This window comes from Python bivittatus, unplaced genomic scaffold (assembly GCF_059951505.1).
Source record: "Python bivittatus isolate LINGU-HERP-01145 unplaced genomic scaffold, Pbiv_v1 ctg000410_np1212, whole genome shotgun sequence".
Classification (NCBI taxonomy): Eukaryota; Metazoa; Chordata; class Lepidosauria; order Squamata; family Pythonidae; genus Python; species Python bivittatus.
The window spans coordinates 354996-382642 of record NW_028277067.1 but is presented as its reverse complement, the minus strand read 5'-3'; the positions used below and the strand labels follow the sequence as shown (position 1 = coordinate 382642).

General features: G+C 45.1%; 1 protein-coding gene across 1 annotated transcript in view; it reads right to left on the bottom strand.

Annotated features, from left to right (window-relative positions):
- LOC107326497 (uncharacterized) overlaps positions 1 to 27647 on the bottom strand; it is a 50043-nt gene that overhangs the window by 14713 nt on the left and 7683 nt on the right. The window contains exons 2-3 of the mRNA XM_088143280.1: positions 2494 to 9436; positions 33 to 2377 (exon numbers count right to left, since the gene is read on the bottom strand). Coding sequence (XP_087999406.1) covers positions 33 to 2377; positions 2494 to 9436 — 9288 coding nt within the window. The remainder of the gene's footprint in view (positions 1 to 32; positions 2378 to 2493; positions 9437 to 27647) is intronic.

The window sequence follows — 27647 nt, the reverse complement described above, 5'->3', positions numbered from 1 at the left end:
TGCTGTGTTCGAAGTCGGACCGCCTACTGTACTCTTTGTATCTGCTGGGGGGCTGTGTGCAGTTGTGGGGCTGCGTGTTTCGCTGGAGAGAGTGCTCATGGACCGTGTGGTTGAAGTGGCAATGTTGACGGTGCTAGTGGCCTGTGAGGGAGGGCTGGGTGTTGAACCCACCGGAGAAGTTTTAAAACCGGTGGCTACACTCCCATCACTGACTTGAGTGCTGAGCGTAGTGGTGGAGCTGTGCATTCCCCCAGGGAGAGTACTTGGGGGAAGAATGTCTGTAGTCGGGGCGCTCAGCGGGGTAGTGCTCTTCACGGAAGTGCTGTGTGTGGGTGCATGGCTATCTGGCCCGTCTGTGGGGCTCGGCGTGGTTGGGGAGACTTGAACTTCAGGCGAGGCAGTACTTGCAGATGCTGTGTTTGAAGTCGGATCGCCTACTGTACTGTTTGTATCTGCTGGGGGGCTGTGTGCAGTTGTGGGGCTGTGTGTCTCGCTGGAGAGAGTGCTCGTGGATGGCGTGGTTGAAGTGGCAATGTTGATGGTGGTAGTGGCCTGTGAGGGAGGGCTGGGTGTTGCACCTGCAGGAGAACTGGTAAAACCTGTGGCTACACTCCCATCACTGACTTGCGTGCTGAGCGTCCTGGTGGAACTGTGCGTTCCCCCAGGGAGAGTACTTGGGGGAACCATGTCTATAGTCGGGGCGCTCAGCGGGGTAGTGCTGTTCACGGAAGTGCTGTGTGTGGGTGCATGGGTGTCTGGCCCGTCTGTGGGGCTCGGCGTGGTTGGGGAGACTTGTACTTCAGGCAAGGCAGTACTTACAGATGCTGTGTTCGAAGTCGGACCCCCTACTGTACTATTTGTATCTGCTGGGGGGCTGTGTGCAATTGTGGGGCTGCGTGTTTCGCTGGAGAGAGTGCTCATGGACCGTGTGGTTGAAGTGGCAATGTTGACGGTGCTAGTGGCCTGTGAGGGAGGGCTGGGTGTTGAACCCACAGGAGAAGTTGTAAAACCTGTGGCTACACTCCCATCACTGACTTGAGTGCTGAGCGTCCTGGTGGAGCTGTGCGTTCCCCCAGGGAGAGTACTTGGGGGAACCATGTCTATGGTCGGGGTGGTCAGCGGGGTAGTGCTGTTCACGGAAGTGCTGTGTGTGGGTGCATGGGTGTCTGGCCCGTCTGTGGGGCTCGGCGTGGTTGGGGGGACTTGTACTTCAGGCAAGGCAGTACTTGCAGATGCTGTGTTCGAAGTCGGACCGCCTACTGTACTGTTTGCATCTGCTGGGGGGCTGTGTGCAGTTGTGGGGCTGCGTGTTTCGCTGGAGAGAGTGCTCATGGACCGTGTGGTTGAAGTGGCAATGTTGACGGTGCTAGTGGCCTGTGAGGGAGGGCTGGGTGTTGAACCCACCGGAGAAGTTGTAAAACCGGTGGCTACACTCCCATCACTGACTTGAGTGCTGAGCGTAGTGGTGGAGCTGTGCATTCCCCCAGGGAGAGTACTTGGGGGAAGCATGTCTGTAGTCGGGGCGCTGAGCGGGGTAGTGCTCTTCACGGAAGTGCTGTGTGTGGGTGCATGGCTATCTGGCCCGTCTGTGGGGCTCGGCGTGGTTGGGGAGACTTGAACTTCAGGCGAGGCAGTACTTGCAGATGCTGTGTTTGAAGTCGGATCGCCTACTGTACTGTTTGTATCTGCTGGGGGGCTGTGTGCAGTTGTGGGGCTGTGTGTCTCGCTGGAGAGAGTGCTCGTGGATGGCGTGGTTGAAGTGGCAATGTTGATGGTGGTAGTGGCCTGTGAGGGAGGGCTGGGTGTTGCACCTGCAGGAGAACTGGTAAAACCTGTGGCTACACTCCCATCACTGACTTGCGTGCTGAGCGTCCTGGTGGAACTGTGCGTTCCCCCAGGGAGAGTACTTGGGGGAACCAAGTCTATAGTTGGGGCGCTCAGCGGGGTAGTGCTGTTCACGGAAGTGCTATCTGTGGGTGCATGGGTGTCTGGCCCGTCTGTGGGGCTCGGCGTCGTTGGGGAGACTTGTACTTCAGGCAAGGCAGTACTTGCAGATGTTGTATTCGAAGTCGGACCGCCTACTGTACTGTTTGTATCTGCTGGGGGGCTGTGTGCAGTTGTGGGGCTGCGTGTTTCGCTGGAGAGAGTGCTCGTGGATGGCGTGGTTGAAGTGGCAATGTTGACGGTGCTAGTGGCCTGTGAGGGAGGGCTGGGTGTTGCACCTGCAGGAGAAGTGGTAAAACCTGTGGCTACACTCCCATCACTGACTTGAGTGCTGAGCGTCCTGGTGGAGCTGTGCGTTCCCCCAGGGAGAGTACTTGGGGGAACCATGTCTATGGTCGGGGTGGTCAGCGGGGTAGTGCTGTTCACGGAAGTGCTGTGTGTGGGTGCATGGGTGTCTGGCCCGTCTGTGGGGCTCGGCGTGGTTGGGGGGACTTGTACTTCAGGCAAGGCAGTACTTGCAGATGCTGTGTTCGAAGTCGGACCGCCTACTGTACTCTTTGTATCTGCTGGGGGCTGTGTGCAGTTGTGGGGCTGCGTGTTTCGCTGGAGAGAGTGCTCATGGACCGTGTGGTTGAAGTGGCAATGTTGACGGTGCTAGTGGCCTGTGAGGGAGGGCTGGGTGTTGAACCCACCGGAGAAGTTTTAAAACCGGTGGCTACACTCCCATCACTGACTTGAGTGCTGAGCGTAGTGGTGGAGCTGTGCATTCCCCCAGGGAGAGTACTTGGGGGAAGAATGTCTGTAGTCGGGGCGCTCAGCGGGGTAGTGCTCTTCACGGAAGTGCTGTGTGTGGGTGCATGGCTATCTGGCCCGTCTGTGGGGCTCGGCGTGGATGGGGAGACTTGAACTTCAGGCGAGGCAGTACTTGCAGATGCTGTGTTTGAAGTCGGATCGCCTACTGTACTGTTTGTATCTGCTGGGGGGCTGTGTGCAGTTGTGGGGCTGTGTGTCTCGCTGGAGAGAGTGCTCGCGGATGGCGTGGTTGAAGTGGCAATGTTGATGGTGGTAGTGGCCTGTGAGGGAGGGCTGGGTGTTGCACCTGCAGGAGAACTGGTAAAACCTGTGGCTACACTCCCATCACTGACTTGCGTGCTGAGCGTCCTGGTGGAACTGTGCGTTCCCCCAGGGAGAGTACTTGGGGGAACCATGTCTATAGTCGGGGCGCTCAGCGGGGTAGTGCTGTTCACGGAAGTGCTGTGTGTGGGTGCATGGGTGTCTGGCCCGTCTGTGGGGCTCGGCGTGGTTTGGGAGACTTGTACTTCAGGCAAGGCAGTACTTACAGATGCTGTGTTCGAAGTCGGACCCCCTACTGTACTGTTTGTATCTGCTGGGGGGCTGTGTGCAATTGTGGGGCTGCGTGTTTCGCTGGAGAGAGTGCTCATGGACCGTGTGGTTGAAGTGGCAATGTTGACGGTGCTAGTGGCCTGTGAGGGAGGGCTGGGTGTTGAACCCACCGGAGAAGTTTTAAAACCGGTGGCTACACTCCCATCACTGACTTGAGTGCTGAGCGTAGTGGTGGAGCTGTGCATTCCCCCAGGGAGAGTACTTGGGGGAAGAATGTCTGTAGTCGGGGCGCTCAGCGGGGTAGTGCTCTTCACGGAAGTGCTGTGTGTGGGTGCATGGCTATCTGGCCCGTCTGTGGGGCTCGGCGTGGTTGGGGAGAGTTGAACTTCAGGCGAGGCAGTACTTGCAGATGCTGTGTTTGAAGTCGGATCGCCTACTGTACTGTTTGTATCTGCTGGGGGGCTGTGTGCAGTTGTGGGGCTGTGTGTCTCGCTGGAGAGAGTGCTCGTGGATGGCGTGGTTGAAGTGGCAATGTTGATGGTGGTAGTGGCCTGTGACGGAGGGCTGGGTGTTGCACCTGCAGGAGAACTGGTAAAACCTGTGGCTACACTCCCATCACTGACTTGAGTGCTGAGCGTCCTGGTGGAACTGTGCGTTCCCCCAGGGAGAGTACTTGGGGGAACCACGTCTATAGTCGGGGCGCTCAGCAGGGTAGTGCTGTTCACGGAAGTGCTGTTTGTGGGTGCATGGGTGTCTGGCCCGTCTGTGGGGCTCGGCGTCGTTGGGGAGACTTGTACTTCAGGCAAGGCAGTACTTGCAGATGCTGTGTTCGAAGTCGAACTGCCTACTGTACTGTTTGTATCTGCTGGGGGGCTGTGTGCAGTTGTGGGGCTGCGTGTCTCGCTGGAGAGAGTGCTCATGGACCGTGTGGTTGAAGTGGCAATGTTGACGGTGCTAGTGGCCTGTGAGGGAGGGCTGGGTGTTGAACCCACCGGAGAAGTTTTAAAACCGGTGGCTACACTCCCATCACTGACTTGAGTGCTGAGCGTAGTGGTGGAGCTGTGCATTCCCCCAGGGAGAGTACTTGGGGGAAGAATGTCTGTAGTCGGGGCGCTCAGCGGGGTAGTGCTCTTCACGGAAGTGCTGTGTGTGGGTGCATGGCTATCTGGCCCGTCTGTGGGGCTCGGCGTGGATGGGGAGACTTGAACTTCAGGCGAGGCAGTACTTGCAGATGCTGTGTTTGAAGTCGGATCGCCTACTGTACTGTTTGTATCTGCTGGGGGGCTGTGTGCAGTTGTGGGGCTGTGTGTCTCGCTGGAGAGAGTGCTCGCGGATGGCGTGGTTGAAGTCGCAATGTTGATGGTGGTAGTGGCCTGTGAGGGAGGGATGGGTGTTGCACCTGCAGGAGAACTGGTAAAACCTGTGGCTACACTCCCATCACTGACTTGCGTGCTGAGCGTCCTGGTGGAACTGTGCGTTCCCCCAGGGAGAGTACTTGGGGGAACCATGTCTATAGTCGGGGCGCTCAGCGGGGTAGTGCTGTTCACGGAAGTGCTGTGTGTGGGTGCATCGGTGTCTGGCCCGTCTGTGGGGCTCGGCGTGGTTTGGGAGACTTGTACTTCAGGCAAGGCAGTACTTACAGATGCTGTGTTCGAAGTCGGACCCCCTACTGTACTGTTTGTATCTGCTGGGGGGCTGTGTGCAGTTGTGGGGCTGCGTGTTTCGCTGGAGAGAGTGCTCATGGACCGTGTGGTTGAAGTGGCAATGTTGACGGTGCTAGTGGCCTGTGAGGGAGGGCTGGGTGTTGAACCCACCGGAGAAGTTTTAAAACCGGTGGCTACACTCCCATCACTGACTTGAGTGCTGAGCGTAGTGGTGGAGCTGTGCATTCCCCCAGGGAGAGTACTTGGGGGAAGAATGTCTGTAGTCGGGGCGCTCAGCGGGGTAGTGCTCTTCACGGAAGTGCTGTGTGTGGGTGCATGGCTATCTGGCCCGTCTGTGGGGCTCGGCGTGGTTGGGGAGAGTTGAACTTCAGGCGAGGCAGTACTTGCAGATGCTGTGTTTGAAGTCGGATCGCCTACTGTACTGTTTGTATCTGCTGGGGGGCTGTGTGCAGTTGTGGGGCTGTGTGTCTCGCTGGAGAGAGTGCTCGTGGATGGCGTGGTTGAAGTGGCAATGTTGATGGTGGTAGTGGCCTGTGAGGGAGGGCTGGGTGTTGCACCTGCAGGAGAACTGGTAAAACCTGTGGCTACACTCCCATCACTGACTTGCGTGCTGAGCGTCCTGGTGGAACTGTGCGTTCCCCCAGGGAGAGTACTTGGGGGAACCATGTCTATAGTCGGGGCGCTCAGCGGGGTAGTGCTGTTCATGGAAGTGCTGTGTGTGGGTGCATGGGTGTCTGGCCCGTCTGTGGGGCTCGGCGTCGTTGGGGAGACTTGTACTTCAGGCAAGGCAGTACTTACAGATGCTGTGTTCGAAGTCGGACCCCCTACTGTACTGTTTGTATCTGCTGGGGGGCTGTGTGCAATTGTGGGGCTGCGTGTTTCGCTGGAGAGAGTGCTCATGGACCGTGTGGTTGAAGTGGCAATGTTGACGGTGCTAGTGGCCTGTGAGGGAGGGCTGGGTGTTGAACCCACAGGAGAAGTTGTAAAACCTGTGGCTACACTCCCATCACTGACTTGAGTGCTGAGCGTCCTGGTGGAGCTGTGCGTTCCCCCAGGGAGAGTACTTGGGGGAACCATGTCTATAGTCGGGGCGCTCAGCGGGGTAGTGCTGTTCAAGGAAGTGCTGTGTGTGGGTGCATGGGTGTCTGGCCCGTCTGTGGGGCTCGGCGTGGTTTGGGAGACTTGTACTTCAGGCAAGGCAGTACTTGCAGATGCTTTGTTCGACGTCAGACTGCCTACTGTACTGTTTGTATCTGCTGGGGGGCTGTGTGCTGTTGTGGGGCTGCGTGTCTCGCTGGAGAGAGTGCTAATGGACCGTGTGGTTGAAGTGGCAATGTTGATGGTGCTAGTGGCCTGTGAGGGAGGGCTGGGTGTTGAACCCGCCGGAGAAGTTGTAAAACCGGTGGCTACACTCCCATCACTGACTTGAGTGCTGAGCGTAGTGGTGGAGCTGTGCATTCCCCCAGGGAGAGTACTTGGGGGAACCATGTCTATAGTCGGGGCGATCAGCGGGGTAGTGCTGTTCACGGAAGTGCTGTGTGTGGGTGCATGGGTGTCTGGCCCGTCTGTGGGGCTCGGCGTCGTTGGGGAGACTTGTATTTCAGGCAAGGCAGTACTTGGAGATGCTGTGTTCGAAGTCTGACTGCCTACTGTACTGTTTGTATCTGCTGGGGGGCTGTGTGCAGTTGTGGAGCTGTGTGTCTCGCTGGAGAGAGTGCTCGTGGATGGCGTGGTTGAAGTGGCAATGTTGACGGTGGTAGTGGCCTGTGAGGGATGGCTGGGTGTTGCACCTGCAGGAGAAGTGGTAAAACCTGTGGCTACACTCCCATCACTGACTTGAGTGCTGAGCGTCCTGGTGGAACTGTGCGTTCCCCCAGGGAGAGTACTTGGGGGAACCATGTCTATAGTCGGGGCGCTCAGCAGGGTAGTGCTGTTCACGGAAGTGCTGTTTGTGGGTGCATGGGTGTCTGGCCCGTCTGTGGGGCTCGGCGTGGTTGGGGAGACTTGTACTTCAGGCAAGGCAGTACTTGCAGATGCTGTGTTCGAAGTCGGACTGCCTACTGTACTGTTTGTGTCTGCTGGGGGGCTGTGTGCAGTTGTGGGGCTGCGTGTCTCGCTGGAGAGAGTGCTAATGGACCGTGTGGTTGAAGTGGCAATGTTGACGGTGCTAGTGGCCTGTGAGGGAGGGCTGGGTGTTGAACCCGCAGGAGAAGTGGTAAAACCGGTGGCTACACTCCCATCACTGACTTGAGTGCTGAGCGTCGTGGTGGAGCTGTGCGTTCCCCCTGGGAGAGTACTTGGGGGAACCATGTCTGTAGTCGGGGCGCTTAGCGGGGTAGTGCTGTTCACGGAAGTGCTGTGTGTGGGTCCATGGGTTTCTGGCACGTCTGTGGGGCTCGAAGTGGTTGGGGACAGTTGTAGTTCAGTCGAGGCGGTACTTGCAGATGCTGTGTTGGACGTCAGAACACCTACTGTACTGTTTGTATCTGCTGGGGGGCTGTTTGCAGTTGTGGGGCTGCGTGTTTCGCTGGAGAGAGTGCTCATGGACTGTGTGGTTGAAGTGGCAATGTTGACGGTGCTAGTGGCCTCTGAGGGAGGGCTGGGTGTTGAACCTGCAGGAGAAGTTGTAAAACCTGTGGCTACAGTCCCATCACTGACTTGAGTGCTGAGCGTCGTGGTGGAGCTGTGCGTTCCCCCAGGGAGAGTACTTGGGGGAACCATGTCTATAGTCGGGGCGCTCAGCGGGGTAGTGCTGTTCACGGAAGTGCTGTGTGTGGGTGCATGGGTGTCTGGCCCGTCTGTGGGGCTCGGCGTGGTTGGGGAGACTTGTACTTCCGGCAAGGCAGTACTTGCAGATGGTGTGTTCGAAGTCGGACCGCCTACTGTACTGTTTGTATCTTCTGGGGGGCTGTGTGCAGTTGTGGGGCTGCGTGTTTCGCTGGAGAGAGTGCTCATGGACCGTGTGGTTGAAGTGGCAATGTTGACGGTGCTAGTGGCCTGTGAGGGAGGGCTGGGTGTTGAACCCGCAGGAGAAGTTGTAAAACCGGTGGCTATACTCCCATCACTGACTTGAGTGCTGAGCGTCGTGGTGGAGCTGTGCGTTCCCCCAGGGAGAGTACTTGGGGGAACCATGTCTATAGTCGGGGTGCTCACCGGGGTACTGCTCTGCACGGAAGTGCTGTGTGTGGGTCCATGGTTGTCTGGCCCATCTGTGGGGCTCGACGTGGTTGGGGAGACTTGTGCTTCAGGCGAGGCAGTACTTGCAGATGCTGTGTTCGAAGACAGAACACCGACTGTACTGTTTGTATCTGCTGGGGGGCTGGTTGCAATTGTGGGGCTGCCTGTCTCGCTGGAGAGAGTGCTTGTGGATCCTGTGGTTGAAGTGGCAACGTTGACTGTGCTTGTGGACTGTGAGGGAGGGCTGGGTGTTGCACCCGGAGGAGAACTTGTAAAACCTGTGGCTACAGTCCCATCGCTGACTTGAGTGCTGAGTGCAGTGGTGAAGCTGTGCGTTCCCCCAGGGAGAGTACTTTTGGGAAGCATGTCTGTAGTTGCGGCGCTCACCCGGGTAGTGCTGTGCACGGAGGTGCTGTGTGTGGGTGCATGGGTGTCTGGCCTGTCTGTGGGGCTCGGCGTGGTTGGGGAGACTTGTGCTTCAGGCGAGGCAGTACTTGCAGATGCTGTGTTTGAAGTCGGACCGCCTACTGTACTGTTTGTTTCTGCTGGCGGGCTGTGTGCAGTTGTGGGGCTGTGTGTCTCGCTGGAGAGAGTGCTGGTGGATGGCGTGGTTGAAGTGGCAATGTTGACGGTGGTAGTGGCCTGTGAGGGCGGGCTGGGTGTTGCACCTGGAGGGGAACTTGTAAAACCTGTGGCTACACTCCCATCACTGACTTCAGTGCTGAGTGTTGTGGTGAAGCTGTGCGTTCCCCCAGGGAGAGTGCTCGTGGATCGTGTGGTTGAAGTGGCAACGTTGACCGTGCTAGTGGACTGTGAGGGCGGGCTGGGTGTTACACCCGCAGGAGGACTTGTAAAACCTGTGGCTACAGTCCCATCGCTGACTTGAGTGCTGAGTGTAGTGGTGGAGCTGTGCATTCCCCCAGGGAGAGTACTTGGGGGAAGCATGTCTGTAGTCGGGGTGCTCACTGGGGTAGTGCTCTCCACAGTTTCACTGTGCGTGGGTGTATGGGTATGTGGCGTGTCTGTGGGGCTCAACCAGGTTGGGGAGACCTGTCTGTCTTTTCGTGTATTCAAAGATTCACTTTTGATGCTAAGGATGTTTCTCCTCAGGGATCTCTTTGCCATCATTGTTTTGCGAATTGAATTGATGCTGTGACTCTGAGCAGGTACATTGCTTTTGATATGTCTGGAGTGTGTAGGGTCAAGGATTGCTACCTGACATCTTTCATCTTGTCCTTCCATCCCTTCCCAATGAAGAGATTCCTCATGAGGCTGAAGTCTGTCTTTAGTGTCATCTCTGAAGTCACCTAAGAAGTAACATGGAAGACACTGCTGACAATGTTACTTTAATGGAGAGCATTGCAATTATATTGACAGGTCTGAATATCTTACATAGAATTCCTCTTTTTCCATCTCTGATAGATAGATTTTTTTTTCTTAAATTTCTAGAGCATGCTTCTTTCTCGAGCAGTCCAGGGCAGTTTACAAGTAATTAAAACAAGCATAATTAAACAAATAGTTATATTAATCTATTGTAATAAAGCCAGTAGCATGTAAAAGTGATGAATAGAAAGATTTAATCAGAGTTCATCTGAAAAAGAAAAGTTTGTTTAGTCCTGGAATAGTTTGTTACCCTAGAGCTGCCTTGATGAAGAGATGATTTCTATTAGTGTCCAGAATAAGAGACTGGGACGAGAGGTGCTTTTCTTGGGAAAGAGGTCTTTCTGAGACTCGTCATTGACTTGATGGCACTCATTCAATCAATCATCAAGTGGTGAGAAGCAAGCAGCGCTCCTGGTGATTTTACTGCAAGGTTAAATGATAATGGGGAGGTGATCTTTAAGTATTGGGTCCTAAACCATTTGGGCCTTTATATGCTACAATGAACAACTTAAATTGGGCCTAGTTCTCACAGGCATCCAGTGTATTTCTGTTAAAACTGGTTTTCTGTTGTCTTCTTTAGTTCTAAAACTAGTGCTTTATTTAAGAACCAGGCAGCTGTGGTGTGTTCAAAGTGCCCCCCTAGAGTGCAATGCAGTAGTCCAATCATGAAATTATTAGGCTATCCCAGTCCAGGAGGGCTCATATTTGGTACATCAGCATAAGCTCAGAATAAGGCTGAGTTCACCTGTTTCTCTAATAAGAAGATTGGCATCAAGGTGATTTTCCCAAGCTATGCACCTGTTCCTTTGGAGGAAGTAATACTTCTCCCATAGTTCTAATCCTTGAGTCTGAATACTACCTAACTATAATATCTCCTGGACTCAGCTTACAGTACTTTGCTTGTCCTCATATAGTCTGTTTCCAGGCAAAAGGCAAGCACCTGCTCAGCCTCTCCTGATTCAGGTGGAAACAAGAATTAAAAGAGTGGCACTACAGGTAGTCCTCGCTTACTGACTGTCTCATTCAGCGACTGTTCAAAGTTATAATGGTGTTGTCCCTCAGTCACGTGATCACCCTGTCAGTATGCATTGTCCTGAGCCTGACCTGTTGTTTTTCTTTCCACCCTCCTCTCACAGAGCAGAAAGATTGAAGAGGAAGGGATTATAAGAGAATAAGCAGGCACACAATACATCAGCTGTCAGTGCCACCACGTTGCTTTTTGCAAGGGGGGAAAAGTGATGTCCCACTTAGTGACCACTTCGCTTTGCAATGGAGTTGCCAGTCCCAATTATGGTTGCTAAATGAGTACTACCTGTACTGTGAGCCTGTGCCTCTAATTCCCAATGTCCTGAACCACACAAGCAATAGCATATGATTACTGTCAATAGCTGTTGAGAGATCCAGGTTAATCAAGACAGTAGCACTCCCCCATTTCTTTCCCAATAAAGGGCATCACTCAAGGCAACCAAGGCTGTTTCTGCTGTTGGAGTATTTTTCTTATATGTTTACAATACGGAAATATTGTATAGGAAAAATAGTAATACTGGTTCCTATCAGTATAAACAAATGAATATATCATGTAGCAAAATCTATATAAAGGAAGACATATATCTTATTATGTATAGAAAAACACATGTATAGGAAAGATAAAATGCCCATTGGTTTAGCTCTAGATAGAGACATCTGCTTAACTATAAATAGGAGGCATCTGCCATAATTCTAAGATAAGGAAACATCTGTTTTAGCAGAACATGAAAGGAAAGAAGGATTGTACAGAAGGAAGATGTTCATGCTGATAGAGCAGAAATTATTATAATAAGCTAAAACATTCCATTCTATTGATAATGATTGGTTAAATCTTTAAATTAAAGACCTATAAAAAGGGGACAGAGAAGCAGTCCTGCTGCGGCAACCCATCCAAAGCTAATTAATGACTTTGGATTGAATAAATATATTTCCTTTGACTTTCCACTGATTGTCTGGTGATTTTTATTAAATTCCTGTGGTGGATTACAACAGAGAGCAAGGCTATCAGGAAGGATGGAGTGCATTCCAGGAAGGGAAAGGAGACAAAAGACAACACAGTCCGGAGATGAAGCATGGGAGGCATAAGAGGTTCAGGATAGCCACTCCCTAGAATCTCCCAGGATATATCCACTAGTTGCAGTAGTATAGATTTAGTCTGGCAAGATTCTTTCTATATTAGTGGTTTCCAACCTTTTCTATGCCCCACACCCATAGGAAATGTTTGATTAATATTTGCACCCCCTACAAAAATAATATCACATTTGAAGATGAAGAAGTCTAACTTCTAATGCGACTGAACAAATTGAACTTAAAAAAAAAAAGCTTTTAAGTAACTGCATAAAATTGTTGCACCCCCTGAAATTCCATCTCGCACCCCCTGGGGGTGTGGGCACCCCAGGTTGGGAACCCCTGGTCTAGATGGTATAAGCTAATAAAGGAATTGAACTCTAATGGACTGTTTCACTGTTGTTCTTGGGCTGGGCCTGACAATTCCTGGCTTGGGAAATGAACAGAAAAAAAAAGAAGGGGTCTGATCTTTCTGACAATTTATGGCAAGCCAGCCAGGAGCCCCAAGCTAACCAGATGAGTTCTGTGGGGATTTGAGGATGCACAGCAGCACAGGGCTAGTTTTGCTTCGATGCCTCCAATTTATCCTTTCTGTTTCTCACTGGGACTCTTGGCTTTGCCAACCAATCAAGTGGACTATCAAAGTTTCCTATTGTAAGTAGCCTTTTAAATTTTTTACTGTAATTTCAGTGATCAATACTTAGTCATTCTGTACCTTTTTGGAAAGGTGTTGTTGACAGTTGAGCATGTTACATTTTAAAGGAGCCTCATTAGCGGGTCTTGGGGCCTCAAGGAAGGGCCTAAAACCCACTGGATATGCATGTCAGTTTTAAAATAGGGACGTGGATCAGCGGGGCAGCAAAATCCCTAAGGATCCTCCCCAGCTAAACTGCTTGCTTGTTGAAGTGAAGGAAAGCTTCCTGTTCAACCTGGTATGTTAAAATGTGTGCTAGGACTTTGTGTTGCAAATGGACCAAATATTTAGATAATTGTGGCAGGCAGATTTGGAAAAAAAATTGGTACTTTTCAATATCATTAGTTAAAACTGTTGTGGTGCTGTCTTAAGGACTTGGTGCCTCGGCAGATCGATTATTGATATCTATGGACTAACTTGTCAGATGAGAATTGCCCACACAAATATACACTTGGGCACTTACTAATTTATTCCAAGCCCTAGAGGAAATGGCTAAAAGACCTCTGAACTGGCCAGAATTTCAGAGTACTCAGCAAAGGGCTGGTAAAATCCCAGATCAAAGGATTATAAAATGCTAAAATGCCCCTTTTGTAAATTAGGCAGCACCTGATACCAGGCAACTTTTTTTTAACCGTTGTATCTAACTGGCCAAGCTTGGATACCGTGGAATTGTGCCCCATAGCTAATTTTGTTTTGATCAAGAAAAAGAGAGAGAGAGAGGTTACATTGTCTGTGTTAATGTTGATAGAAATAAGGCGCCAGTATTTTCTGTTTGTAAGCAATTGTCTGTGTAGATTTGCATGTGCGTGTGTATTAAAACATGTCAGGTTGAGAAACGGTTTTGAATCGTGGAGAGAAAGTTTAAAAATTAGGTGAGTGTGTCCCTTTAAAAGCTGGATCTCTCTGTAGTAATAAAAGAATGTTTGAAAAGTGAATGCAGGCTCTGGCCACACCTGCCTCCACCATTCATTCCAGTGTGTGTAAGTGTTGTGTATATTTTGTGCATTGTGATTTGTGTAAGTTGAGTGCACATTAGAAGAAAGTTAAGAAGTTTTTGTTGTTTGTTGCCTGCCATTTACCCTGTCTGAACTGTGTGTGGTGTTTTCATGCCATGTCAAACAGCTTCTCTTCTCCGCCACCCTAAAAAAGCTGTGTGGTTATAAGCTCTCGCCTCTGGTGGTCAGGGTTGTTGGTCTGATTTCCTAGCTGCATGGGAGGAATTGAAGACTGTACATGCCCCAGTGGGCTGTGCTTGTTGGGACTTGGGTGAAAGATGTGTGTTCTAATTTTCTTGGGATTCTATCTCGTTGTCTTCTTTTTCCCTTTCTTATTGAATACATTAGGAAAGCAATGGGTGAAGCATGTTGCTGTTGAATTGAATTAAACTAATGAATGTCATGGAGAACATTTGTATGGTCCTTAGGAAAGTGTGTTCGGGGAAAGTGTGTGAACTAATTGGTTGCAAGCTTGAAGAGTGTGGGAAGTCCTGTGCTCTGTTATGATGTGTGGCTCATGAGTAAGTGGCTAAGTCAGTGTTTCTCAGCCTTGGCTGTTTGATGTATGGACTTCAATTCCCAGAATTCTGGGAGTTGAAGTCCACACATCTTCAAGTGGCCAAAGTTGAGAAACGCTGGGCTAGGTGATTGCTGTCTCTCCAGAACAGCTTCACCTGTGAGCCCTCAGAAAGAGAATAGATTAATTAGCCATTTTTTCTTGCATCTGCTTTAAATCATTCTTAAGTTCAGCCAGATGTTGTTGAATTGGCTTCAGAACTTGTAGCTGAGCCAGAATCTCTTTAAGAAGTTAGCAAAGGAGGATTCTCCTACTATCTTTTCTGGCTCAGTGGATAGTGATGCAGTAGGAGTTAAACTAACTGTTGATTGTTTAGATTCAGCTGCCATGCCAATAGCTTATTTGAAGCAAGATAGTATGTAATAAAAAAAAACTTAATTACCCAGTAAACAAAGTCTTTATCTGCAAAGTCCAATAATTCAGGAGTTTGAAAGCCCTTTAATCAAGAGAGAAGCGAGAAAGCAAGAAAAAATGACTAGTTATGATGATTGATTACAAGCCCATGAGACCATAACACAAGCCAGCCATAATACTTTGGATACATAAATTACAACTGCGTAGGAAAAATCTACATGTGATTGGTATTGAAAACCCTTAGGTCAGCTAAATCTGGCTAAATTTATGGAGGATTTTTTCAGAAAGCTCTTCTCTTTAGGAATGGACTTTCCAGTTGAGATTGAATATGTGTTTAAAATTCCTCTGATGAAATAGAAGACTGGAACTAGTTCCAAAATCATTATTGTGCAGTTCCTTCATGTTAGCACAAGAGATGAGATTTTATGTATATTTCACTAGGAATCAGTAAAATCTCCATTGAAGTGGGGTTCCAAACAAAGTAAGATATCAATTTATCCTGATTTTACCAAGGAAGTTTCAGACAAGAGAAGAAAGTTTTTAAAAGCCTGAAATTTTGCTAGATCAGACAACTTCAATATTTCATGCGATTTCTAGCAACATTTTCCATTAATTATCAAGATCAAGTATGCACATTTGACAACCCCTCAAATGTAGAGGCCTTTATCCTATCATTGAAATCTACTGATGGAAAACCCTGATTCTGTCTCATTTCATAGTAATGGCTTAAGGGAGAAGCTTGAGGCAAGCCTCATTTTAAAAGAGACTTCGTTTTTCACTTTTGTTTCCTGTATTCTTGTCAGTTCCATGATAATGAGTCTGGGCTTATTGCCAACTTAAGTCTTTATCTCTATATATTCCATGTTAGTTTAAATGAATAGGTAGAAGCTGTTCTATATATTTACTTATAATAAGAGATGAACTACAGTGCTATCCCACTGAGAAGTTGTGTATTTCTTTTTATTTCTTTATTCTTCTGTTTATTTTAGGCTTGAGGTAGGGACTTTGTAATACTTTGATTTGAATTTAGGAACATCAAGTGCCCGAATTTTTGAATGGGAAGCATATAAATTTTATATCAGAGGTTGAATTATTGCTTACTTGTCATATTACAATAAGATTAAAAATAAAAGGGAAAATAATTTGAAAGATGAATTGAAACGTTTATGGGCACAGATGGTTAGACACCCATCTACTACTTTGTATAGAGAAATACAGAAGAAGAAATATGAATTAAATATTATAATATCACAGCATACAGAATTTATGCTAACATGTTTACGACAGAGATATTGGGAGAATGGAGAAAGACCAAGTAAAATTTTGGCTAATAGTTTAAAACAAATGAAAGATAGGGTTATAATTCCAGTTATTAGAGATGAAAGAGACGAAATATATAAAATTTCAAAGGATATAAATTGTCAATTTTTAAAATTTTATTCAGAATTATATAGAAAACCAGAGAATATATTTAATGAGAATATGGAGATATAGAGATCTTAGATAATATAAATCTACCACACCTAGATGATACACAAAAACAATTCTAATTTGCTCCACTATCTGAGGTACAGATTAAACAAATAATTTTAAAAATGGCAAGTGGTAAAATACCAGGATTGGATGGATTTCCTATAGAATGGTATAAAACATTTATAGATCTTTTGGTGCCAAAACTTTGTCAGTTGTATGATGAGATACTTGATAAGGGAATATTATCAGAGGCATTTAACCAGGCTTATATTGCATACTCAATGTGCTAATTATCATCCAATTTTTCTGATTAATGCTGATACAAAGATCTTAACAGCAGTGGTAGCAAATAGATTTCAACAAGTGATATCATTTGTTATTAAGAATTATCTAGCAGGATTTATAAAAATTAGGCAAGCAGAGGATAGCATTAGGTTAGCTGTAGATTTAATAGATTTGAATAAAGATAAAGATCAATTTGTCATTTTATCTTTAACTGTGGAAAAAGCTCTTGATAAAATTTTATTTATTTATTAATTAAATTTGTATGAGAGAGTATATGTTTGCTGTATTAAATAGGTTTAGATTTCCCTTGAAATTTATAAAATGGATTAAGATATTATACAAGTCGCCCACATCTAAAGTAAAGGTTAATGGTATTCTTTTTGCTACTTTCCCATTATTTAGAGGCACTAGACAAGGTTGTCCACTTTTACTCTTGCTTTTCAATATTTACAGGGAACCCTTGGCTTGTGGTATTAGACAATGTTATGAGATTTATGGACTGCTACATAATTCCGTTGAACACAAATTGGTTTTATTTGCAGATGATATTCTTTTGTTTATTATTAAACCTCATACTATTATTCCAGTGTTGATGCAAATGATAGATGCCTTTAGTAAAATAGCAGGATATTCTATTAATTGATCCAAATCAGAACTGATGCTAGTAGGTGAAAATTTAATTACTCATTCATTTAAGAAATATCAATTTCATATTTGTACCAAATTTATTAAATATTTAGGTATGTGTATACCAAAAGATGTAATTCAGTTAGTAACATCTAATATAAATAAAAGATGTAAAGAGGTTTATTTAGATATGGATAGATGGGAGTCAGTAAACCTCACCCTTTGGGGAAAGGTGAATGTTCTCAAAATGAATATTATTCCCAGATTAATTTATATTCTGAGATGTATTCCTGTTCAAATATCTGGAAAATATTTTCAGAAAATAAACTCTTTGTTTAGAATTTATGGGGTTCTTAGATTCTGAGAATATCTTTAGAGAAAATGCAATTACCAGTCAGTGAGGGAGGATTTGGTTTTCTGAATCTGGAGCTATATCATCAAGTTTACCTATTGTCAAGTATTAAATACTAGAAGCCATCAATTGTTGTTAATTTTCTGATTTAGGCAACATGTGTTGTTGTTGTTTAGTCGTTAAGTCGTGTCTGACTCTTCGTGACCCCATGAACCATATTGCGCCAGGCCTTCCTGTCCTTCACTGCCTCCCTGAGTTTGGTCAGTTTCATGCTCATTGCTTCAGTGATGCTATCTAACCATCTCATCCTCTGCCGTCCTCTTCTCCTTTTGCCTTCAATCTTTCCCAGCATCAGGGTCTTCTCCAAAGAGATCTCTCTTCGCATTAGGTGGCCAAAATATCTGAGCTTGAGCTTCATTATCGATCCTTCCAATGAGCAATCAGGGTTGATTTCCTTTAAGATTGACTGGTTTGACCTCCTAGCAGTCCAGGGGACTCTTAAGAGTCTTCTCCAGCACCACAGTTCAAAGGCATCAATTCTTCGGCGCTCGGCCTTTTTTATGGTCCAGCTCTCACAGCCATACATTACTACTGGAAAAACCATAGCTTTGACTATGCGGATCTTTGTCGGCAAGGTGACGTCTCTGCTTTTTAATATGCTATCTAGGCTTGCCATAGCTTTCCTCCCAAGGAGCAAGCGTCTTTTAATTTCATGGCTGCAGTCTCCGTCTGCGGTGATCTTGGAGCCCAAATAAATGAAGTCTGTTACTGCTTCCATTTCTACCCCTTCTATTTGCCAGGAATTGATGGGTCCAGATGCCATGATCTTAGTTTTTTTAATGTTGAGTTTCAAGCCAGCTTTTGCACTCTCCTCTTTCACCCTCATCAAGAGGCTCTTTAGTTCTTCTTCACTTTCTGCCATTAGGGTGGTGTCGTCCGCATATCTGAGGTTGTTGATGATTCTCCCTGCAATCTTAATTCCGGCTTGTGATTCTTCCAGCCTGGCATTTCTCATGATGTACTCTGCATATAGGTTAAATAAGCAGGGTGACAGTATACAGCCTTGTCGTACACCTTTCCCTATTTTGAACCAATCGGTTGTTCCATGACCGGTTCTAACTGTTGCTTCTTGGCCCGCATACAGATTTCTCAGGAGACAGGTAAGGTGGTCTGGTATTCCCATCTCTTTAAGAATTTGCCACAGTTTGTTGTGATCCACACAATCAAAGGCTTTTGCATAGTCAATGAAGCAGAAGTAGATATTTTTCTGGAACTCTCGTGCTTTCTCCATGATCCAGCGAATGTTGGCGATTTGATCTCTAGTTCCTCTGCCTCTTCGAAACCCAGCTTGTACATCCGGTAGTTCTCGGTTCATATATTGCTGAAGCCTAGCTTGTAGGATTTTGAGCATAACCTTGCTAGCATGTGAAATGAGTGCAATTGTGCGATAGTTTGAGCATTCTTTGGCGTTGCCCTTCTTTGGAATTGGAACGTAAACTGACCTTTTCCAATCCCGTGGCCACTGTTGCGTTTTCCAAACTTGCTGGCATATTGAGTGCAGCACTTTAACACCATCATCTTTTAGTATTTTAAATAACTCAGCTGGAATCCTGTCATCTCCACTAGCTTTGTTGTTAGCAATGCTTCCTAAGGCCCACTTGACTTCACTCTCTAGGATGTCTGGCTCAAGGTCAGTGATCACACCAGCGTGGACATCAGGGACATTAAGATCTTTCTTGTATAGTTCTTCTGTGCATTCTTGCCACCTCTTCTTAATCTCTTCTGCTTCTGTTAGGTCCCTGCCTTTTTGTCCTTTATCATGCCCATCTTTGCACTAAACGTTCCTTTCATATCTCCAATTTTCTTGAAGAGATCTCTAGTCTTCCCCATTCTATTGTTTTCCTCAATTTCTTTGCATTGTTCATTTAAGAAGGCCTTCTTATCTCTCCTGGCTATTCTCTGGAAATCTGCATTCAGTTGCTTATATCTTTCCCTTTCACCCTTGCTTTTCGCATTCCTTCTTTCCACAGCTATTTGTAAAGCCTCATCAGACAGCCATTTTGCTTTCTTGCATTTCTTTTTCTTTGGGATGGTTTTAGTTGCTGCCTCCTGTACAATGTTACGGACCTCCGTCCATAGTTCTTCAGGCACTCTGTCTACCAAATCTAATCCTCTAAATCTATTCATCACCTTCACTGTGTACTCACAAGGAATATGATCTAAGTCATACCTGAGTGGTCTAGTGGTTTTCCCTACATTCTTCAATTTAAGCCTAAATTTTGCAGTAAGAAGCTCATGATCTGAGCCACAGTCAGCTCCTGGTCTTGTTTTTGCTGTCTGTATAGAGCTTCTCCATCTTTGGCTGCAAAGTATATAATCAATCTGGTTTCGGTATTGACCATCTGGTGATGTCCATGTGTAGAGTCGTCTCTTGTGTTGTTGGAAAAGAGTGTTTGCTATGACTAGCTTGTTCTCTTGACAGAACTCTATTAGCCTTTGCCCTGCTTCATTTTGTACTCCAAGGCCAAATTTGCCTGTTATTCCGATTACTCCTTGACTTCCTACTTTAGCATTCCAATCCCCTATGATGAAAAGGACATCTTTTTGGTGCTAGTTCTAGAAGGTGTTGTAGGTCTTCATAGAAGCGGTCAACGTCAGTTTCTTCAGCATCAGTGGTTGGGGCATAGACTTGGATGACTGTGATATTGAATGGTTTGCCTTGGATACGCACTGAGATCATTCTGTCGTTTTTGAGGTTGTACCCCATTACTGCCTTTCCCACTCTCTTATTCACTATGAGTGCAACTCCATTTCTTCTAAGGGTTTCTTGCCCACAGTAGTAGATATAATGGTCACCCGAATTAAATTCACCCATTCCCGTCCATTTCAGTTCGCTGATTCCCAAGATGTCGACGTTCAATCTTGTCATCTCATGTTTGACCACATCCAGCTTGCCTTGGTTCATAGATCTTACATTCCAGGTACCTATACAATATTGTTCTTTACAGCATTGGACCTTCTTTTCGCTTCCAGATACATCCACAGCTGAACGTCCTTTCGGCTTTGGCCCAGCCGCTTCACTCTTTCTGGAGCTACTTGGAAATGCCCTCCGCTCTTCCCCAGTAGCATATTGGACACCTTCCGACCTGAGGGGCTCATCTTCCGGCATCATATCTTTTAGCCTTTTAACATTGTCCATGGGGTTTTCTTGGCAAGGATACTGGAGTGGGTTGCCATTTCCTTCTCCAGTGGACCACATTTTGTCAGAACTCTCTGTCATGACCTGTCCGTCTTGGGTGGCCCTGCACTGTATAGCTCATGGCTTCACTGAGTTACGCAAGCCCCTTCGCCACGACAAGGCAGTGATCCATGAAGGGGAGGCAACATGTATATACACATATATAACACCTTTGGTTGGATGGACAGGATTAGGATCTAAATACAACAGAACTCTAATATCTGGAAACAATTTCACCAGCAAGAAAGCTATGGAACGTACTGTCTAATAAAAAAAGATTTGACCCTTTTTCCCATGCCAAATTGACTTTATGGGGAAACCCAACTTTAAAAATTGGGAAAAAGATGATATGATTCCAGTTGGATGGAAATGGGGATATTGACACTGGATCAACTGATAGATGATGAAGACAAATTTTTAACATATGATGTGTTAAGAGATATCAGTGGTATTCCAATGGCAATATTTACGTTACAACATTTGTTAACAACACTGTTTGGACCAGCAGCATTCTTAGCTTGTGAGACATCTGAGATATTAGAACAACTTGTTAAATCCTTTAAAATTAAAAAACCTACTATTAGCTTTTATAGATAGTTGTTGTCAATAAATCAATTTGATATGCAGATGTTAAGGGATGAGTGGAATAAAGAACTAGAAGTTTCTATATTGCCTAGAAACTGGGAGAGTGTCTTAACTTCTATGACAAGAGTGTCAGTGGACCTTAAACTACGACTTATACAACAAAAAATATTTAGAATTTACTGAACTCTATTACGTGTGTATAGAAAAGTATTGCCAAACCAGCATTTTGTTGGAGATGTAATAAAGCCAATCCTCTTTAAAACACATGTTTTTACAATGTCCTATACTTACTAAGCTTTGGAGAAAGTAGTGGACTATATAAACATGATTGTGTGACAAAAACTAAAATTTTTGGAGGTAATAGTCTTCTGAACTATATACCTAGTACGTGGAATTTGACATCTGGACAACGTAAATGGATTCTCTGTGCCCTTACAATGGTCAAAAGACTGATTTGCAGCATTGGAAAGATACTGTAAATGTATGGCCCCATTTATTCAATGGATTGAAGACCTGATTGCGCTTGCCACTTATGAGCGGATTACTATAGATGTAGGCTTTGTATGGACAAATATAATGAAATTTGGGACTCATTTATACAAAATACAGTAGGTTAAAAAAAATGACAGTTATATAAACATATTGGAAATATATATGCATTTGAATAATATTTGCATTAAATGTGTGTGCGTGTGTAATTGTATACTGGTATACTACTGAAGGGCATTATTTTGATACACAATTTTATATTCTATATATATACAGTATATATATATATACTTCACATAATGTATAACCATACCTGTAACAGTGCACTCTATTTTATTTCTAAAGGGTTAACTTGCTTTTGCTTTGTAAAGAGCACTGGTTTCTTCCCCCCCCTTATCTCTTTGCTGAATGTCCGATTGTCTTCGAATAAGTAATTAGCTGAGTACAAGCTGTTTGTTGTACCAAGTTTGCAACAGTTGTGGGGCCCTACATTCTAGAGAGAGATAAGAAAAATCTTGTATGCCATTCCCTTGGTAACCAGAAGAAAAAGTTACATTTAAGTTTACCTTCCTAAGAACCACCTTTCACTTGCTCAGACCGTCCCAAAAATCCCTTGTATGGGTATGAGGGGATGTCCTATCTGATTACAGATTTAAATGTCTATAAAGCCTCTGATATTTGTTTTGTGAGGTGTGATTTCATCAACATCTTTTGTTAATGTGTTGATTGGGGTCACCCAGCTGTGTCTTGATCAATATACATCTGTTATCTTAAAGAAGCCTTGTCTCAAGTCTCTTCATTTGGCTTTATTGAGACTTGGGAAATAAAAGGTGCCATACACTACACTAAGTTTTTATTTATTTTTTTGTTCTTGTATTTTTGTCACTTTTTTGTAATACCACCTTTTAATGTTTTCTTCTCGTGTATTATTACTTTTGTGTTTTTTCCTTTTTGTTATTAATTAAAAAATAAAAAAAAATATTGAAGGAAGGAAGGAAAGAAAGAAGGAAAGGAAGGAAAGGAAGAAAGGAAGGAGATTAGTGGCTGGCATCTGACTTCATGCTCTGTTTTCCTGCCCTACCTCCAAGCTGAAGCTCTTTGCCCCATCCCCTGTCTCCACTTTTTCCTTTTCCTGTTGTTTCTCCCATTTGCCTCAGCTTCACCAAGCTCAAGCACTCCACCCCTCTTCTGACTCTGCAAGATTTGCTCTCACCATGCTTGCCTCTTGCCTGGTTCTTACATGGTTGAAGGTCAGAACAGCTAGGGGAGAAAGATGAATGACAAAGAGGGAATACGATGCTTCCACAGAAAACTGATCGGAAGTGAAACCCCTCCTTTCAGGTCTTTTGCAATACCTTTACATACTGTGCTTTATAACTTCCTGAGATTTGCTTCTTGCTTTATCAGTCTCATACTCATCAAAATTCAATCCTTTGAGTTTGCACCAAGATTTCACTGAGTGACTCTACATGTGCAGAATGCAAACTATGAGAGACTGACTTAATTGTTGCATTTTTGAGACTGAACATTTGATTTCTGTTGAATTACCATCATTTAGAGACTACAATGTTGTTTCCAGTGGCTATAGTGCTTTCCAGGGCATATTTTTTTTAAAAAAACAGGAATAGTACCAGACCTTATCTTACCCCCAGGGACCATTTCCATCTAATTATGGCCACAACATAGCTGCTGCCGATGGGAACTTTGCTTCTTCATCACCAGCTCCTCCGATACAGGAATTTCTTGTTAACACTGTACCAGATGAGTATATGGGAAGGGGAGGAATCGGCTAATTAAGTTGTTTTATTGAAGATTCTGATAGAGGTGTGCCTTATGTTACATTACAAATTGAGGGAAAAGATTACAAATGTTTGCTTGATACCAGAGCTTCTTGTTCTTTACTGGCTGTGCACTCGGGAGAAACTGATTTTAAATTACATGGATTAAAAAGGATTTGATGTTGAGGAAATTTGTGCATTAACTACTGGTCCATTGTTTTTAAAGCATGCCTTTCTTTTACCTGACAAGTCTGTAAACTGGGAGCCACAATTAAAAATAGTCCAGATGGGCTTATTTTGGATGTTCTCTTTGATAATTACCACAAAGTAGCTTTCTTTGCTATGACCACTTCTAGCATGGTGCTTCCAGAAGACCTTCAAGCTTTGCCCCCAGCTCTTTGGGGGTGGGATTTCACTGAGGTGGGCCTTCTGAAGTCTGCTGTGCCAGTTTTAATTTATACTAAGTCTGGACTGCTTCCACATCTACCTCAGTATGGTATTCCACAAGAGGCTCTAGCACCAATCCAAAAACTCATCCCTGCTTATCTTGCACAGGGGGTTCTTTGCCCATGTACTTGTAGTATTCCAGTTTTTCCAGTACTGGATTTAGATGCTCAGCCTATATATAGGTTTGTTCAAGATTTAAAGGCCACTAATGATTATGTGATACTACGAATTCCAGTAATCTCTAACCCACTGACTCTTATTTCTACCTTCCCCCATGATGCTGTGTTTTACAATGATTTATTTCTCTGCTTTTTTTTTTCTTCTATTCCTGCTGACCCTATGTCTCAATATTTGTTTTTCCTTGGAAGGGTCAGCAATACACCTGGACACAGCTGCCCCAAAGTTATTTATTTATTTATCAAATTTGTCACTGGCCATCTCATTGAAACAATTCTGGGCGGTTTGCAGTTATACAGTTATGCAGGTATACTGAATCCCCAACTTTGTTTTCTCAAAATTTGAAGGCAGATCTAGCTACCATACATCTTCCAGCACAATCTACCCTCGGTATCTACAGGCTGAAGTCTCTTATCTGGGCTATATTATATGCCCAGGCACAAGAGAATTTTCCCTGCCAGGATGGATGCTATTCTTCAGTTGCTACTCCTTCTACCAAACTCCAGGTGAGATCCTTACATGGAACTCTAGGGTTCTGTAAGCCTTTGGCAAACTAACTAAACTTTTTGTGACTCTGACTATTAAAGACATGCCTAAAAAAACAGAGCCCACTGAGACTCTGCACCAGCGTCTGACCCAAGTTAAACACGTGCTTACCCAAGCACCATAATTAGGGCTTCCCTAATTATGAGAAACCTTTTGTTCTCTATGTTCATGAATGATAGGGAGTGGCTTCAGCAGTCCTTACCAAACCCTTTGGGGGGACAAACAGCAACCTGTAGCCTACAGTTCTGAACAGTTGGACCCTGTTACTCATGGTACAGAATGGATGCCTGAGACCTTTGGCTGCTCCTGTCCTTCTAGTTCAATTATCTAAAGACTTGGTTATGGGTTTTCCTTTGACTGTTTTTGTTCCTCATGAGGTTGCTGCCATTCTCCTCAAATGTCATACTCAAGCCTTTACACATCAGCGTTTAGCCGCTTATGTTTTCTTTTTCTTTTTTTAATCTGGGCAGAACGCTTCCCAACAGAAATGAATTTATGTAGCTCAGGGTTGAACTGTGGAGTCTTTGTGGTTCTCTGAGCTTGGTTGTTTTCTTCCAATGTTTCATTACCCAGCTAGGTAACATCTTCAGTACTGAAGATGTTACCTAGGTGGGTAATGAAATGTTTGCAAGAAAACAACCAAGCTCAGAGAACCCAAGGACTCCACAGAACCCTTTCCCTTTTCCTTGGGAGCCCAAGCAGCTGACCTTATTGCCTTAACTTAAGTTTGTCATATTGCCAGAGACAAAACAGTTAATATCTATGCTGATTCTAAGTATGCTTTTGGTATCTGCCATGCCACAGGAGCCTTATGGAAACAATGGGGGTTCATTACTGCCAATGGCTCCTGTATTGCTCATTCCCCTTTGGTATATAATCCAGCTTCCTTCCTGCAGAGTGGTTGTCCATTGCTCTGCACATCAACATGATAACTCCATGATGATCAAGGGGAACTCTTATGCTGATCAAGTCCCCTCCCTCTCTGTTGCAGCTCTAGTGTTTCATCTTCACTCACCCTTAAATTATGCCTTTGTTGAAAGGGGGGAGGAGGAAGAGTAGAAGACTAAATTTGAAGCAATCTTTTCTGACCAAATGTGGAGAGTACCTGATGGCCGATCCATAGCTCCATGAAAATTGCTTTGTTTGTTATGCCAGAAAATTCATGAAAAAGTCATTGTGGCACCCAAGCAATAGTGGATGCAATTTGAAGAATATGGTACACACCAGGAGTATATATGGAAGCATCCAGAGTGCCACAAAAATGTCAAACTTGTCAAGCATTCAATGTTTCCCTATAGAAGAAGAGCCACAAAAGTGGGTGACCATGGGCACAAGTCCCTTTTTCTCATTTACAAATGGACTTCATCATTTGCACTTTCAGTGCAAGATTTTCAGTATGTCCTTGTTTATAGAGATCAGCTGACTCATCGGACTGAAGCTTATCTGTGTCATTGTGCTACAGCCATAGAAGTAGGCAGGGAACTGAAACCCTTATTAGGAAAGCTATGCCTTGAGACTCATTTAAAATGGCCCCAGGTATTACCTATTGCTTTGTTTCATTTATGTGTCAGACCCAGAGAGGATTGTGGGCTATCATCGTTTGAATTATTGTTTGAAAGACTACCAGATGTCACTAAGAGTCTTGACCCAGGTACCCTAACTCTCCAGGGGGGACTTGTCTTTATCCTTCTGCTCTCTTCACAGGATCCTTATGTCAGGATTTTCATTCTCATGGGAAAGGATTCATCCCGTTATCTTTACAACAATAGTAAATAATATTTTGACTACAGAGATCATGTGAAAAACACCTGTTATTGTGTGTTGTGTATTGTGCTATTTACTGCCACTTATTGGCGTGTGTATGCTAGTTACCCAGTGGGGGTGGCATAGAGCTATAATACAAGGGGAGGAAAATGTTCAGTTCTCTCTGAGTAGTTGTTAGTTGTTTTAGTGTTAGCCACTATGTAGGTTTTATGGGCTACGTAGTTGTAACAAAGTACCAAGTAGCGTACCTCTTCTCTAAGAGTTTGTAGCTAGAGATTTTGTTAAGCTTGTGTTGCTAATAAGTCTTGGATGCTACATTAAATGAGAAGATGTGTTTTTCTTTATATTTTGTATGATATTTGCATTTTATGGAATTTTGCATTTTTATCAATAAATACCAGTTAGTATATATTTTCTGACTGGATTTCTTTGGGAAACAAGAAATGGACATTGCATTGTATTTGCTGTCATGGCTAATATTTTCCTGGAGTTTTTGCTGCGCTCTGCACAAACAGGAGTGTTTGTGATTATCACTCTGCCCGACACCTTAGACAGTTTTGGAAGCATAGTGCCCTCCTGTAATCCATTCCCCTTGAAGAGAATTTGCGTTCTTTTGAACCAAGCGATTGGATGTGGATTCAGCACTTTACCAGAACTTCTCCTCTCCAACCCAGATGAAAGGGTCCGTTCCAGGTTCTTCTAACTACCTACACAGTTGTTAAGGTAGCTGAACGACCTATCTGGATTCATCATACCCACATGAAACCTGCAGTAATTGACTTCAGCCTAGCTGTAGATAACCCAGGCCAGGTCTATACAATTAAGATGTGACACAGATCAGGATCGGTGGAATATTACCTGCTTGTTTGAGTGATACCTGGAGAATTCACTCACTTGCATTGGACATAGCTGTTTATCTGGAACCTCATTCTGTAATTTGATAACTGTTGTCCTATTGTTGTGATTATTTTATGCAACCTGTGCCTTCCTATCGTGCTTTCTACTTTCTACTTTTACTTCATGCCCTGTGCCTCTAAACCCATTGCATTAGAATGCTGCATGTCAGGGTGAGGGGGCTACTTGCATTTAACTGTCTCCTATTTGTATTATGGGAAGCATGGAAGCTGTTCCCATCAGGAATTTATAGCTAATGGAAAATTGGAAAGCTTTATTGCCTTTCACTTTCTACCACATTAGGGAAAATCTTGTTAATAAGACCCAAGTCCCTACATATCCCTTAACTCCTTTGATTATTGGTATGAGGCCTGCAGTACCATATTTATCTCCAGAGGAGGAAGAATGGGAGGGTTCTCCCCCGCCCATGATCATCAGCCTAGTTGGCAGGACAATTATGAATATTTCTTTTGGCATAGCTATCCATTTACAGTTGAGGTTTATGTTAATGCTACAGCAGATAAAATTGGTAAGCTATAAGCATAAATTACTTCAGTTTCACAAGTGGCCATCCAACACCATATGGTTCTGGATTTTTTATTAACTAGTCAAGGAGGTGTTGTGCTCTTTTTAACTCTAGCTGTTGTACAGTGCTTATGTTGAGCAACAAAGCAAAGTCCTTACTGATATTCAGGTGGTTCTACATGCCCCAACTTTCATGCCATTGTACAGACTGATGCTTCCTTATTTTCCTTCTTTAATCTCT